Source organism: Lactuca serriola, chromosome 3 (genome assembly GCF_051521515.1).
Source record: "Lactuca serriola cultivar US96UC23 chromosome 3, Lser_US96UC23_V15, whole genome shotgun sequence".
In the NCBI taxonomy this organism is placed as follows: Eukaryota; Viridiplantae; Streptophyta; class Magnoliopsida; order Asterales; family Asteraceae; genus Lactuca; species Lactuca serriola.
In genome coordinates this window covers 238,512,023-238,526,788 of record NC_136410.1, presented here as the reverse complement: position 1 = coordinate 238,526,788, position 14,766 = coordinate 238,512,023, and the positions used below count along the sequence as shown (strand labels likewise).

The 14,766-nt window shown below is 32.2% G+C and overlaps 1 protein-coding gene across 1 annotated transcript; it reads right to left on the bottom strand.

Annotated features, from left to right (window-relative positions):
- Window positions 1-3,616: 3,616 nt before the first annotated feature.
- On the bottom strand, window positions 3,617-4,333 carry LOC145096108 (NDR1/HIN1-like protein 26). Its single transcript, XM_079033875.1, has one exon. It carries the CDS (start codon window positions 4,331-4,333, stop codon window positions 3,617-3,619), a length of 717 nt encoding a protein of 238 aa, XP_078890001.1.
- Between the last annotated feature and the right edge of the window lie 10,433 nt (window positions 4,334-14,766).

Sequence of the window (14,766 nt, the reverse complement as noted above, 5' to 3'; positions counted from 1 at the left end):
AAAAAAAGTTGTTAGGAATTTTTTTAAAAAGTAATATAAGTTAATAAAAAAAAGTGTGTAATGTACCATACTACCATGGTGCAAAAGTAAAATCCAACTATTGTAAAGTAAAAGGAATTGATCCGGAATAAGTCAAAGTGTTGACCAAGTTTGTATATATCCATACTAAGAACCTGCTCACAAACAGAGCAATCTGATTCAGCCCAACATCTCATCCCTTTGCATCCTTCACAACATTTTAAAGTCAAAAAATATTAAAAACAATTGTTTTTTATTTAACAAAAATAATAAATACATGGATGTATTCTCAATGTGTGATATTTCCTAGACGCAAAGTTGAACTAAAACATCAATTTTAAAGGTGATATCAGATATATTAAGAAAAATAAGAAAATAAGAAATAAAGAGTGAATATATTATTATTATTATACATATCAGCGTAAATATCTTTACTAATATCACCTTGAGTTATATGGACCACTCTATCAAAAGCATCGGGATATCCATCATGCATGCAAACCCTGAAAATATTTCAAAAAAAATTACCAAAATACCAAAATTAACCCTAGGATAAAGAATAAAAAAGGTTTAAATAATTTTTAACTTACTTTAGAGGACTTGCAAGAACACGTTGTCCAAGAGTTACAAAACTAGTTTCATGATTGGACAATAAGGATGTCAAAGAAGAAACACTGCATAAATGGTTCAAAAGTAGTTTCATGATTGTACATTATTATTTTTATTTAATATTTGTACCTTTCTGTAAAAACATGCTCCCTGACACCAATAATTGTACCATATGATATGCATGGAATTCTTGTTGAAGATTCCTCAACTTAAAGTTTCCTCATAATTAATTATCTTGATTCATTTCAATTGTATGAAAAGCATTTCCACAAGTGAAAACAATCACAAATTTGATTTTTGGATTTTCCTTTACCAAGCTTGGGATTCCCATGCAATTTTATAGAATAAACTATTGGTAAATTTAGAATTTACTCTGCAGGGTATTTTTGGAAAAGTTGTTGTTAATTAAATTTGCTTCCTAGGTTTTGTGTTTGATATAAAGTCTTTTAGTCTTATTATAAATAATGGATCATATGTTATATTTAATTTATTCATAAACACTTTTATTTAGTAAAGTTACCTTTGACAGCAATATTTTTTTCCCTCTGTTTTATGTTGTTTCCCCTGCTTCACCCCATATAAGAAAATACAAAAAGACAAAAACAAAGTATCTTCTTTTCTTTACTAGTATCTAAATTGAAAAAGAAAAGGAGAAAAATCTAAGGGATTTATGTTGTAGCTAACCCTAAAAAGATCATAGGGGTAGAAATCTCATACTTGTTCCACATTAGTAGGATGTTTAGGTAAGTGCACCACTTCATGTAGACATTTAGTTATCAAGAGACTTCAAGCATACTCTATCCACACCTGCATCATATTTATAAATACACTATCACATAAAGCTTTTATAATCGACAAAATATTCCACTCATAAACCTGAGAGACACTCCTTATAGCTAGGTCAAAGACCCCTTAGTAATTTTTTTTCTTTTTTATCAAAAAATCATGACGCTAGCACCCGATTCCTAGCACAAAAAGTATATGCTATTCCATTTCCATAAATTAGGTAGATGACTTTTTTTCCTATCATATAAGTGTTTTAATAATCGATCATTGATCATGATCATGTTATGATTATGCATGCATGTAAAGCTACAAAAAGAGACATGCATCAAGAATTATCATACTAAGATACTCTAATAAAATTAAGAATCATCATATTTATGATACTCTCTAACGACGTACATAAAAAAGAACATTCAATATATTGCTTCTCATACTAAAATTTCAATACATGAGATTGAGAGCTTCTTAGATTAATGCATCAAATGTTGACTTTTACACATATGAAAGTATTTTCATTCGTCTCTATTAAAATTCAATTAAGTGTCCACTAAACCAATCAATTAGCACTTCATTGAAATGGATCTAACAATTTTTGCACAATGTGGGACGCCACATCTAAGTAAATGCAATGCAATAATCTCTCATACTTCAGTTCTTATACACAAAAACGGAAGATTATTATTTCGCAACTGAAAGTTTGTTTGACTCAAAAGTCAAACTTGATATAAGATACTTGGACCTGTAATTAGTAAAGAAGAATATGCATGATGTAATGAATACAATTAGAATGATATGCAAAACAAAATTAACCCTAGAAACTATTAGAAAGAAAATTCATCACAACTTCAAAATTTGCATGAGTATCAGAGATTTCCTTAATTAAGATTTCTGTCCATAAAGAGCACAAAGGAAACAAGCTCTACAAGGAAGAAGGAGTTGCTGTAAAGTAATGGTAGTGGTAGTGGTAGTAAGCTTAAAATTATTGTATGATTTTGTAAATAGACTCTGGTTCAAGTGTTAAACAATTGAATAGTATACATCCAGCAATTGATATTACGCGTTTTTTCTCCCTCTATATCTAAAATAGCAAAATGGTAAGTCAAAGCCTTCTTATAGTAGTGTGTGCAACATATAATTGTAAAGAAACAACGACTAACATATTATTGTTGTCTTTCAGAATGTTAAATCACATAACAAAAAATAAGTATTTAGCCTCAAGTTATAAGGAAGCCATAGGTTCAAATTCCGATACAAAATTATAATCGCATTAAAACAGGTAATAGTTGAATGAGAACCTGGAATTTCGACAACGGTGTTTCAGAATTTAGAATATGCGATGTTTGAAACCTAATTTTGATATGTGATGTTCAGGAACTTGTAGCCCGAGTCCTATGGCCATGAGGCTCTCGACTCTGAGGAACTTGTGAATGACGATCAAATTATCGCAATCAGAAACAAAATCATAATCGAATTTCAACAATGGAGTTTGGAATATCGAAGTTCTGCAACTTGATGTCGGAGTCCAACGATGGTGGGGTGGGGCTTTTGAATATAAAGAGCTTGTGAAGGGCAATCAAATTAGGTATGGAGGGATCGAGAAGCGCGCGAAAGGGGAAACGAGATTTCAGATAATGTGTTTTCGTCTTCAATTACTTTTGGGTCTTTTAGTGGCACAAAACACAACCATAATCCGCAAATATTATTAAATGCGAAGACAAGTAAGGATTATTATGCATATATAGACTAGAGGCAAATACATATAATACTGTTAAATGCCACTCAAGGTGGCTTGATATTTTTTGTTGTGGAATATATATATTACAATAAAAAAATTTATGGTATTTAATAAATTGCGTAACACAATATATATGTTTTTAATGTCATTTTTCTATCATTGTGCCACTAATAGATATGGATATTAGTGACACAAATTGTTAAATGTCATTAAAGATTTTAATTTTTATAGTGGCATATAAGATATGCCATAAAAATCATGATATATTGGGATAAAAAAAAATATGTCATTTACTAAATGACATATTGTTTGTAGTGCAGATTAATTTGGAGCATTAACTATATACTTAAAAAAAAAAAAAAAAAAAAAAACCGTACTATCCAAGCAAATCCTAAACACCCTTTCGTCGTTCTCGCTTCATAATTTGAACTAACAACACAAAATTCATTAACAGCATCCATAAGAATTTCAGATTCCATCGATTTCGTTGCCAATTGCGTTGAATGCCGTGCATTTCTTGGAACCACCAACCAGAGTTCCACTTCCACCATTCCTGCCTGAAGAAACCGCAATTTTTAACTTAGAGCAATCAACCGTCAATACCCACGTTCCAGCCCACCGAACCCTAGCCTGAACCCTGACCATCATCCTCAAATTGAAAGTAATCGACCCATGGCTCCTCTCATCTTTAATGCTATATCCATCATGGACATACATCATCAGAGAAGTAAATGTTGCCCTAATGGTCGTCTCGTTCTTTGTATTCTGCATGAAAGGCGGAAGAATAGTCTGTGCAATTGAATCCGACATGTAGGAGACATCAACTTCAGTTTGATCATAGTAAAGATTAACTTTTGTGTTAGGGTTCCGAAAGATGAACTCCACCTCCCAATCGCCGGAAATTTGTGAGTATGATGAAATACTCAAGTTGGTTATTGTTACTTTGTTTATACCGAACTGCGGATGCTGTAAATGTAGGAAGAGGCCGACCCATATCATATAGATAAAGAGACAGATGGAGGCGATAAAAATGGCGAGGGCTATGAATAAACAAAATAAGTTGGTCCAGTTCATGCCTTCATCCTGTGGACCATTCGGAGGGTTTGCAGCGCCGGTGTTTGGGTTGCTGGTGGTGGAGAGAGTTGGGTTTCCGGTGACGGGTGTGGGTGTGGGTTGATCGGCCATTGAAGATGTAGACTGAAAGTATGTGCAAAAGGTTGATGATTGTTACTTTGTTAGTTGTGTACGTATATGAATAAAGGGAAGATGAAGATCAATATTATTTGTAATCAGAATCTTGAAGCTCATGTCTACATGTTTTTCAAAAAAATAGCAAAGCAATTGGAAATATGGAATAAGGGTTGTCGGGTTTGTTTTGGGGAATTTTCAACCTCAAAACTTTTTCTTTAGTAAACGAAAATTTAGTTCCTTTTTGAAAGATTGATATGATTCAACACAAAGGAATATTGTTGTCAATGATATGGACCATGAATTGTTTTAGGGATTTTTTAATATTATCATAATTAAATATAAAATTTATTAATTATAGAAAATATTTGTTTATAATTAATGTTTTTTATATTTAATTATGGTAATATTTCTCATAATTAATAGTTTTTATATGTGCTCTTAGGGCACATATTATAAAATCCTATTATTTTAAGATAGTGAATGTCCTAAATGTCTAATTTAGGTTTTCATAAGAAAAATAGTGGGAAAATGTCAATTTAGCCTATTTTCCCGAGTTTTAAGATATTGTTGTCTTGTCAATAATACGTGAAGTATGCTTAAGTATCGAGTGAGCATCTGCTATGGGACCTCGCAAGTATTCAAAATCGAGAATCATAGCGACTTGAACAACAAAATTGTAACATCCCAAAATTCAAGACTAAAAATTTCTTTTAATAAAACATTACTTTAAGCAAAGTCATCAATCCAAAACATAAACAGAGTATTAATTTTCAAAACACATGTTCGTTATCAGAGTAAACATTCACAGGCTATCTAATCTATGGTGCGTGCCATGCGATCACCCCGAGCTCTTCCCTCCGCTACCGGAAGTACCTGAAACCAAAACTGAAAACCGTAAGCACGAAGCTTAGTGAGTTCCCCACCCTACCACATACCATGCATAACCACATACTGCACATACTGGGCCTCGCCCGCTACAACGACTTTGCCGCTCCAGGCCTCGCCTGGCTTCGAGCCCCACTCGGATACAGATCTGTTTCACTCAGGCCTCACCTATCACAGGGCCTCGCCCACTAACATATAATAGCACATAAACATATCACAACACATAAGCTAAACATATAAGAACGGGTCCTGTCCTAAGGCCTCACCTATCCTGGGCCTCGCCCCTGTCCTGCTACTGATGAGTCATGGAACCCCGTCCATGCTCCTACTGATAGTGAGGTACGGGCCCAGCCCACCCTCACTCCTTCCCTAACTCGGGCCTCACCCCTGATCTGCTGCTAATGAGATGTGGAACACCATCCACACTCTGCTATTGGTGAGTTACGGAACCTCGCCCACACTCACCTCCCTATCAGGCACATACAAGTATCACACAGACAACAAGTATAAACTATCACATAAACCATTCCTTGGGCACCCACCCGCTATCATTGGACGTCGTCCTGAATATCATACTAGCATATTGTGCCTAGGGCTAACCCCCGAGTCTTCTACTCATAACTACATGGGCCGGCATTGTGGCCGTAGACCCATTTACACAAAATGGAAACTCACCTGCACTTGCTAAACTTGCTGATATCCCCTCTAGCTGATCCCGGCAACTTCCTAAACTCCTGCTCTACTAGCTCCCTGAGCTACCAATATCAATGCAACACTTAGTCTAATTGACCCCCGAAAGTCAACCCAGTCAACGCTGGTCAAAGTCAAAGTCAACCTTCCAGGTCAACCCTACTCGCCGAGTCAACCTACTGACTCGCCGAGTTCATATGCTTAGAATCCTTCCATTCGCGACTCGACTCGCCGAGTCTACCGATTTTCTGAGTCCTGACCTGTCTGACTCACCGAGTCTCCACTCGACTCACTGATTCGAGTCTCAACTCGAAGGGTTTGGGGTTTCGCGACCTGACTCGCCGAGTCCAAGAACAGACTCGCCGAGTACAAGGCAATTTTCATCTGACTCGACGAGCTGTTCATCCCACTCGTCGAGTTGCTCCAAATCTTCATGCTACTCGCCGAGTCCACTCAAAGGACTCACCGAGTCCATTAAGATCTTCATACATGCAGAGGACTTTTGAGTCATGCATGGACTCCAAACTGTAGATCTACCATTCCCAAGCCTATTCCTCACGTAAAGTTGCAAACTTTACGTGTAGAGAAGGAGATCTAGGCTAAATACACCATAAACTAGGGTCTAAGGAAAGGAGGCTCAATAATCAGCTCCAGGGTAGTTACTTTATGCTTCACAAGGCCAAAATGTGCTTAGATCCGAAGTAGCAACTTCAGATCTGGCTTCTAACTCAAATGGATAACTAACCATGGCTAAAAAGCCCCAAAACTCACAACTAGAATAGATCTACATGAAGGAAACGACTTAGTACCTTCAATAACTCAGCAAGGTTCCATAATCTCCAGATCTAAGGCCAATCCTTGAAGCTTCAATGATTCCCCTCTTTCTTCTTCCTTCAAAATCACCCAAAAATAGCTTGGAAGCTTGAATGAGCAACAATGGGGCTTAGGGTTCGGTGTTTTGGGTGAAAGAGGCAGTAAAGGAACCCTAGGGGAGAGAATGAGACGTTTAAATAGGCTCCAAGTCCCGGATTTAGGGTTTTCCTCGCCCAGACCAGACTCGCCGAGTCTCCTTGGCCGACTCGCCAAGTCTGTCACTTACTCCTCGACCCGGATCCCTCTCGGACTCGCCGAGTTCCCCCTTGGACTCGTCGAATCGTCCCTTAAAATTAGGGTTTTCTTTCCTTTCTTGGCCTTCCAGACTTTGGGTGTTACAAAAATATCCATAAGTTGTGGTGGTTGCATCTAACACTCCAAAATGATCACCATTTCTATACTTATGTGCTTCAAGTAATCAATTGTATCACGTTTGTGCAGCGAAAAATAAAGGAACAATCAACACGAAAACACCTTGAAATTGAAGCATATCATCATTCACAAAAGCTTTTTCGATCATAAAACATTGGTAAAATTCAAACGAAGAACACAAAGAACACACGTACCGATGAAGGGTAATAAAACGAAGGACACATACAACCCTTTATTACACATGGATATGGGTTTTGTACAGTGGTGCGTCTAGAACGTAAACACACGTGGTTCACTATTTAATTAAAACCAATATAAAAAAATCAAAAAATACTAGTTGCGGTTCTAGGTTGGGTCGTATAAGCAATTTTTTTTTTTTTTTTTTATTTTTTTTTTTATTACAATTCTACCAGATGAAGTCTTATATTTTAATATATCTTCATAATTGTATCATTACTAATACTTTTTAAAACACATTTTTTCAATATATGACACAAAATATCACTTAAAATTTTATCATTCTTTTTGTTGTGTACATACGTCTTTACAAACTATGCTGAAAACCTTTTTGCAAATATGTTCCTCTAAGAACCAGTAGAACCGGCAGTTCGGTTCTTATTTTCCACCAAGTTCGGTTCCAACCGGATGGTTCCGATGCTCATCTCTACTCTTAGATTCATATGATAAAATTTTCATAAATTGTCATTCCATAGGATCAACATAATTTAATCAACTATCATATGCTTAGGTTGCTAATTATCTTTATCTACTATTTTTCATCTACCATATTTAAAAAACTTGAACAATAACATTCTTGATTCTAATTTTTTAAACAAAGGACAATTGACAAATCACAATCAAAAATATTGTATATGTTTTGTTACAAAGTATCAAACTAAATAAATAAATAAATAAAATTGATTTCAAAGAAATAAAAAAACTAGTATCAATTGCAAAGACAATCTAAATATCCATTTTCTTCATCACAAATCCAAACCAACTATCGAAGATCTGGTTCCAATTTGGAATTGTAGTTAATTTATAGTTTTATTTATCAAACTTGATTTGATTGAACAAATTTCATTAAAACAATTTTGAAGAAAGGACTGTACATGTTCTCTGTGGTCTTCTACAAAACCAAGGGTGAGTCCAGTTAATCTTAAGGTAGGTCACTTGCAGTGGTGAGTCTAGAACGTAAACACACGTGGTTCACTATTTAACTAAAACCAATATAAAAAAATCAAAAAATACTAGTTGCGGTTCTAGGTTGGGTCGTATAAGCAATTTTTTTTTTGTTTTTTTTTTTTGTTTTTTTACAATTCTACCAGATGAAGTCTTATATTTTAATATATCTTCATATTTGTATCATTACTAATACTTTTTAAAACACATTTTTTCAATATATGACACAAAACTATCAATTAAAATTTTATCATTCTTTTTGTTGTGTATATAGGTCTTTACAAACTGTGCTGAAAACCTTTTTGCAAATATGTTCCTCTAAGAACCAGTAGAAGCGGCAGTTCGGTTCTTATTTTCCACCAAGTTCGGTTCCAACCGGACGGTTCCGATGCTCATCTCTACTCTTAGATTCATATGATAAAATTTTCATAAATTGTCATTCCATAGGATCAACATAACTTAAATCAACTATCATATGCTTATGTTGCTCATTATCTTTATCTACTATTTTTCATCTACCTTATTTAAAAAACTTGAACAATAACATTCTTGATTCTAATTTTTTAAACAAAGGACAATTGACAAATCACAATCAAAAATATTGTATATGTTTTGTTACAAAGTATCAAACTAAATAAATAAATAAATAAAATTGGTTTCAAAGAAATAAAAAACTAGTATCAATTGCAAAAACAATCTAAATATCCAGTTATGTTAAAATATCAAAAATAAATACCACTGTATCAATTTTCAAACATTTTATCAAAGTATCAAACAAATTCAAATTACATAAATTACTTAATTATAAACCATTAATTTCTTATTTCAAACCATGTATCAAAATATCAAACACAAATGGAAATTAAAGAAATTAGTCAATTACAATTTACAAACCTGATATGAAGAAGTTAGAAGCTTGTGGGTTGTGACATAATTGGATTATTGGAACCGCTACCATGGTCGGTGGCGGAAGGGATGATCATCGACCGCCGGCGTGTAACAGTTTCAAAGGTCGTCGGCAGTGATTGCTTGATCGACGTCTGTTGGTTTGTTGGTTGTTGCCTACTTGCGTCTGCGACTTGCGTAGGAATGAACTGACGATTGGTTTTTTTATTTAATTATTTTTCCTTTTTTTAATTTTAAATGCATTGGGCTAAGTAAATTCAATTTTGGGCTAACGAATAAGTGAAATATAAAATGTGTGGCCTTTCCGTTCTTATTACTTATTAGGTAGGTCATTAAAAAGAATTAGTGTAGGTCACAAAGAATTATTATATATAATTAATTATAAAAAATTTAAAATTAGATAGGTCAAGGTCACTTGACCTATCTAATTTTAATTTTTTTATTATTAATTATATATAATAGTCATTTGTGACCTACCCTAATTCTTTTTAATGACCTCCTAATAAGTAATAAGAATGGAAAGGCCACACATTTTATATTTCACTTATTCGTTAGCCCAAAACTGAATTTACTTGGCCCAATGCATTTAAAATTAAAAAAAAGGAAAAATAATTAAATAAAAAAACCAATCGTCAGTTCATTCCTACGCAAGTCGCAGACGCAATAAATTGTAATTGACTAATTTCTTTAATTTCCATTGTGTTTGATATTTTGACACATGGTTTGAAATAAGAAATTAATGGTTTATAATTAAGTAATTTATGTAATTTGAATTTGTTTGATACTTTGATAAAATGTTTGAAAATTGATACAGTGGTATTTATTTTTGATATTTTAACATAACTGGATATTTAGATTGTCTTTGCAATTGATACTAGTTTTTTATTTCTTTGAAATCAATTTTATTTATTTATTTATTTAGTTTGATACTTTGTAACAAAACATATACAATATTTTTGATTGTGATTTGTCAATTGTCCTTTGTTTAAAAAATTAGAATCAAGAATGTTATTGTTCAAGTTTTTTAAATAAGGTAGATGAAAAATAGTAGATAAAGATAATGAGCAACATAAGCATATGATAGTTGATTTAAGTTATGTTGATTCTATGGAATGACAATTTATGAAAATTTTATCATATGAATCTAAGAGTAGAGATGAGCATCGGAACCGTCCGGTTGGAACCGAACTTGGTGGAAAATAAGAACCGAACTGCCGCTTCTACTGGTTCTTAGAGGAACATATTTGCAAAAAGGTTTTCAGCACAGTTTGTAAAGACCTATATACACAACAAAAAGAATGATAAAATTTTAAGTGATAGTTTTGTGTCATATATTGAAAAAATGTGTTTTAAAAAGTATTAGTAATGATACAAATATGAAGATATATTAAAATATAAGACTTCATCTGGTAGAATTGTAAAAAAAAAAACAAAAAAAACAAAAAAAAAATTGCTTATACGACCCAACCTAGAACCGCAACTAGTATTTTTTGATTTTTTTTATATTGGTTTTAATTAAATAGTGAACCACGTGTGTTTACGTTCTAGACTCACCACTGCAAGTGACCCACCTTAAGGTTAACTGGACTCGCCCTTGGTTTTGTAGAAGACCACAGAGAACATGTACAGTCGTTTCTTCAAAATTGTTTTAATGAAATTTGTTCAATCAAATCAAGTTTGATAAATAAAACTATAAATTAACTAAAATTCCAAATTGGAACCAGATCTTCGATAATTGGTTTGGATTTGTGATGAAGAAAATGGATATTTAGATTGTCTTTGCAATTGATACTAGTTTTTTATTTCTTTGAAATCAATTTTATTTATTTATTTATTTAGTTTGATACTTTGTAAAAAAAACATATACAATATTTTTGATTGTGATTTGTCAATTGTCCTTTGTTTAAAAAATTAGAATCAAAAAATAAGAATCAAGAATGTTATTGTTCAAGTTTTTTAAATAAGGTAGATGAAAAATAGTAGATAAAGATAATGAGCAACCTAAGCATATGATAGTTGATTTAAGTTATGTTGATCCTATGGAATGACAATTGATGAAAATTTTATCATATGAATCTAAGAGTAGAGATGAGCATCGGAACCGTCCGGTTGGAACTGAACTTGGTGGAAAATATGAAACGAACTGCCGGTTCTACTGGTTCTTAGAGGAACATATTTGCAAAAAGGTTTTCCGCACAGTTTGTAAAGACCTATGTGCACAACAAAAAGAATGATAAAATTTTAAGTGATAGTTTTGTGTCATATATTGAAAAAATGTGTTTTAAAAAGTATTAGTAATGATATAATTATGAAGATATATTAAAATATAAGACTTCATCTGGTAGAATTGTAAAAAAAAAAAAAAAACAAAAAAAAACAAAAAAAAAATTGCTTATACGACCCAACCTAGAACCGCAACTAGTATTTTTTGATTTTTTTTTAATATTGATTTTAATTAAATAGTGAACCACGTGTGTTTACGTTCTAGACTCACCACTGCAAGTGACCTACCTTAAGGTTGACTCGCCCCTGGTTTTGTAGAAGACCATAGAGAACATGTACAGTCCTTTCTTCAAAATTGTTTTAATGAATAAATAAAACTATAAATTAACTACAATTCCAAATTGGAACAGATCTTCGATAATTGGTTTGGATTTGTGATGAAGAAAACCTGGCTTAGTTATTGGATTTATGATAAAGGTGAGGTGAATTTAGTTTAATGTTTTTTTTACCACATTTTAATCTCTCACAAGTTTTGACACTTTTCATTTTGTGATATTTTTTAAATAATTATTATTCACTTGTCAATTGTCAATTTTTTTATTTGTTTCAGTTTTTAAAATTAAATTCATATACTTATATATGTAAAGGATTAAGTATCATATATATATATATATATATATATATATATATATATGTATATATATATATATATATATATATATATGATATTAAATTGCAACAAATAGGTTTCTTCTTTCTTATTTTAAAGTTGTATATTAAAAAATATTTTATGTTTACATTTTAATTTAATGTTTAATCTTTTTTTAAATCAACCCGTGTAATACACGGGTTCCACACCTAGTTTAAAATATATTGAAAAAGTTTGTAAGATTAATTGATATTTTCCCAAAAATATAATGTTTTAATACATGCAAGATAGCAATTAATATAATATATTTCCAAATAAAAATTCAGCCTTTAATATATAAATTTGGATAAAGCATAATTAAAAGCATGATATTAGACAAGATGGGTGTACTATAGAAAATTACTCAAAAGACATATCAAGACATCTTGTCCTTTATCCTTGTTACTTGTTAGTACCTTTTGCTACACGTGAACATATGGTACACATTAATTGGCATTCCGGTTTCAACCTCATTTTCTTTCGTTCTATTGTGACTGCTCCTTCAATTGATTCAATTGATTTACTATCAGGAATGGAAAATGTATTATAAACATTCTCTTTTGCTCTTTTGGTTTCAAAACCCAATTAACTTTTATTCTTTGTAATTGGTTTTTCTCAGTTATCTTCTTACTAATTGCTTGATAAAAAATTAGTTATTCAAATAAAAAACAATAATAGTAAATAAAACAGTTCGCAAGGAAAATAATCAAGGGAATAGGACATGGCTTGCAATATACGGAAACTTTAGTTTTCTTGTGATAAACCTCATTTTTAAGGATTTATTCTTGGTTTTTATGTTCAAATTACCAAAAAAAAAAAAAAGGAAATAAATACCTATAAAGATGAAAATGTGACTATTTTTTGTAAATTAATATTTATAACATGCGGTCGTTTTTATACAAATTAATATTCATCTTCTTTAAACTATAATAATTCATTCGTTTGAAGTCGGACTGACATTTGTTATATAATGATTGTTTTACAGTCTCCGAAACACACGGTATTAAAGTTAGAATTGTTTTTTGTTTCGACACCATAAACAATTTGCCCCTCTTCTTTAAGCTACTATAACTCCATCATTTTAGCTAGTTCAAACAAGTTGCTTAACTTAGTTCTAGCTAATCATTAGTGGCTATGTCAACCTTTACCATATTGACTGCTTAATACTACGTATATTCATCAAACAATGACCGGCCCCAAAAACACCGAACCATTTCAATACCAATCTGAGACTAGTCCGAAACCACTAATGTGCATGTCTATATTAGAGTACTGAGTACCTCTATCCATAAAGTGGGCCTTTTAAGGTTTAATATGCCTAAATTCGAGTTCATTGCCTTAAACTAACTCTTAGGACTTTAGGCTAATATTTGTACTTCAAGAGCCAAAAACTTTTATATGATAAATTACAATAAATTTTGAAGAAAAATATTTGTATGCTTTTATATTTAATCATGTTCCACGTAGTATATCTAAAATTACAAGTTATGTCCATTTTATTGAGTTAATGACTTATAAGGGTACATACTTTTGGTTTTCTTAACATTTAGTCCGTTTTATTTTTTGTCTGTATATTACCATTGAACTATTTTTTGTCCGTATATTACCATTGAACTTGCTAAAACCTACATCAACCAGTCATAAGGATGTAATTTTAATAGTCCAAACAAATCCAATGGAAATATGCAGACAAAAAAAAAAAAAAAAACCCTTAAGGGTCTATATATGAACAATATTTAGCAAAATACTAGCCCTATTACAAACCATTCAAACAAAAATTACCAAAATATTAGCCCTATTACAATCCATTCATATTAAAAGTAGCAACATATAGGACCGCAACACGTAACAGACAAAAAAAAATCAATCACTAAAATGAAAGATGCTTATTTACTAAAATAAGTATGGGTGAAAGATAAGGTTTCTTGTGGATGAAGGAGGACATGTGTGGAAAAAAGTGTTTGGTTGGTTACAAGGTGAAAAAGATGAGATGAGGTGTCATAATTTAATTTGGTAGATGTCACAACTAGAAATTTTGGTGCCTTGTAACTACAACACTTATAATAACTACGAATCAATAACATGAAAGCATGCATGATGCTCATTCTATAACAACAAAACTTCATCAAATACTTCATTCTAGCCCTACAAATGGTCAACAAAAAATTGGAAACATATGAAATCCCAATTTGAGTTCATTTTGTACTAGGATTTCCTTATTGGGCCTAATGGACTAATAAACTTCCAAATTATCCATCTTGAATCTAGAACTCTCTAATGGGCCCTAAATGGACCCATATACATGAAACATAATATTTTGGGCCTTAATGGGTCACAACCCAATTTATTTAGCCCTATTAGGTCATAAAAATTACACTCTTATTTATTTGGGTCAAGCATCATCTAACTTGACTATAATATGGGCTTAAGGGAAAAAATCCCAAAATCTTCTTTTTTCCCTCTCCATTCTCGGCCCAAGCCCACAAAGAGGAAGAGTTGACTTTGTGTGTGTGCCTCCTCATTTTTACATAAAGGTTTTCCATGCAACTCTCATATTTCCATGCAACCATCCTTTCACTCATCTCTCTTCTTCTCTCTTTCTTCCTCT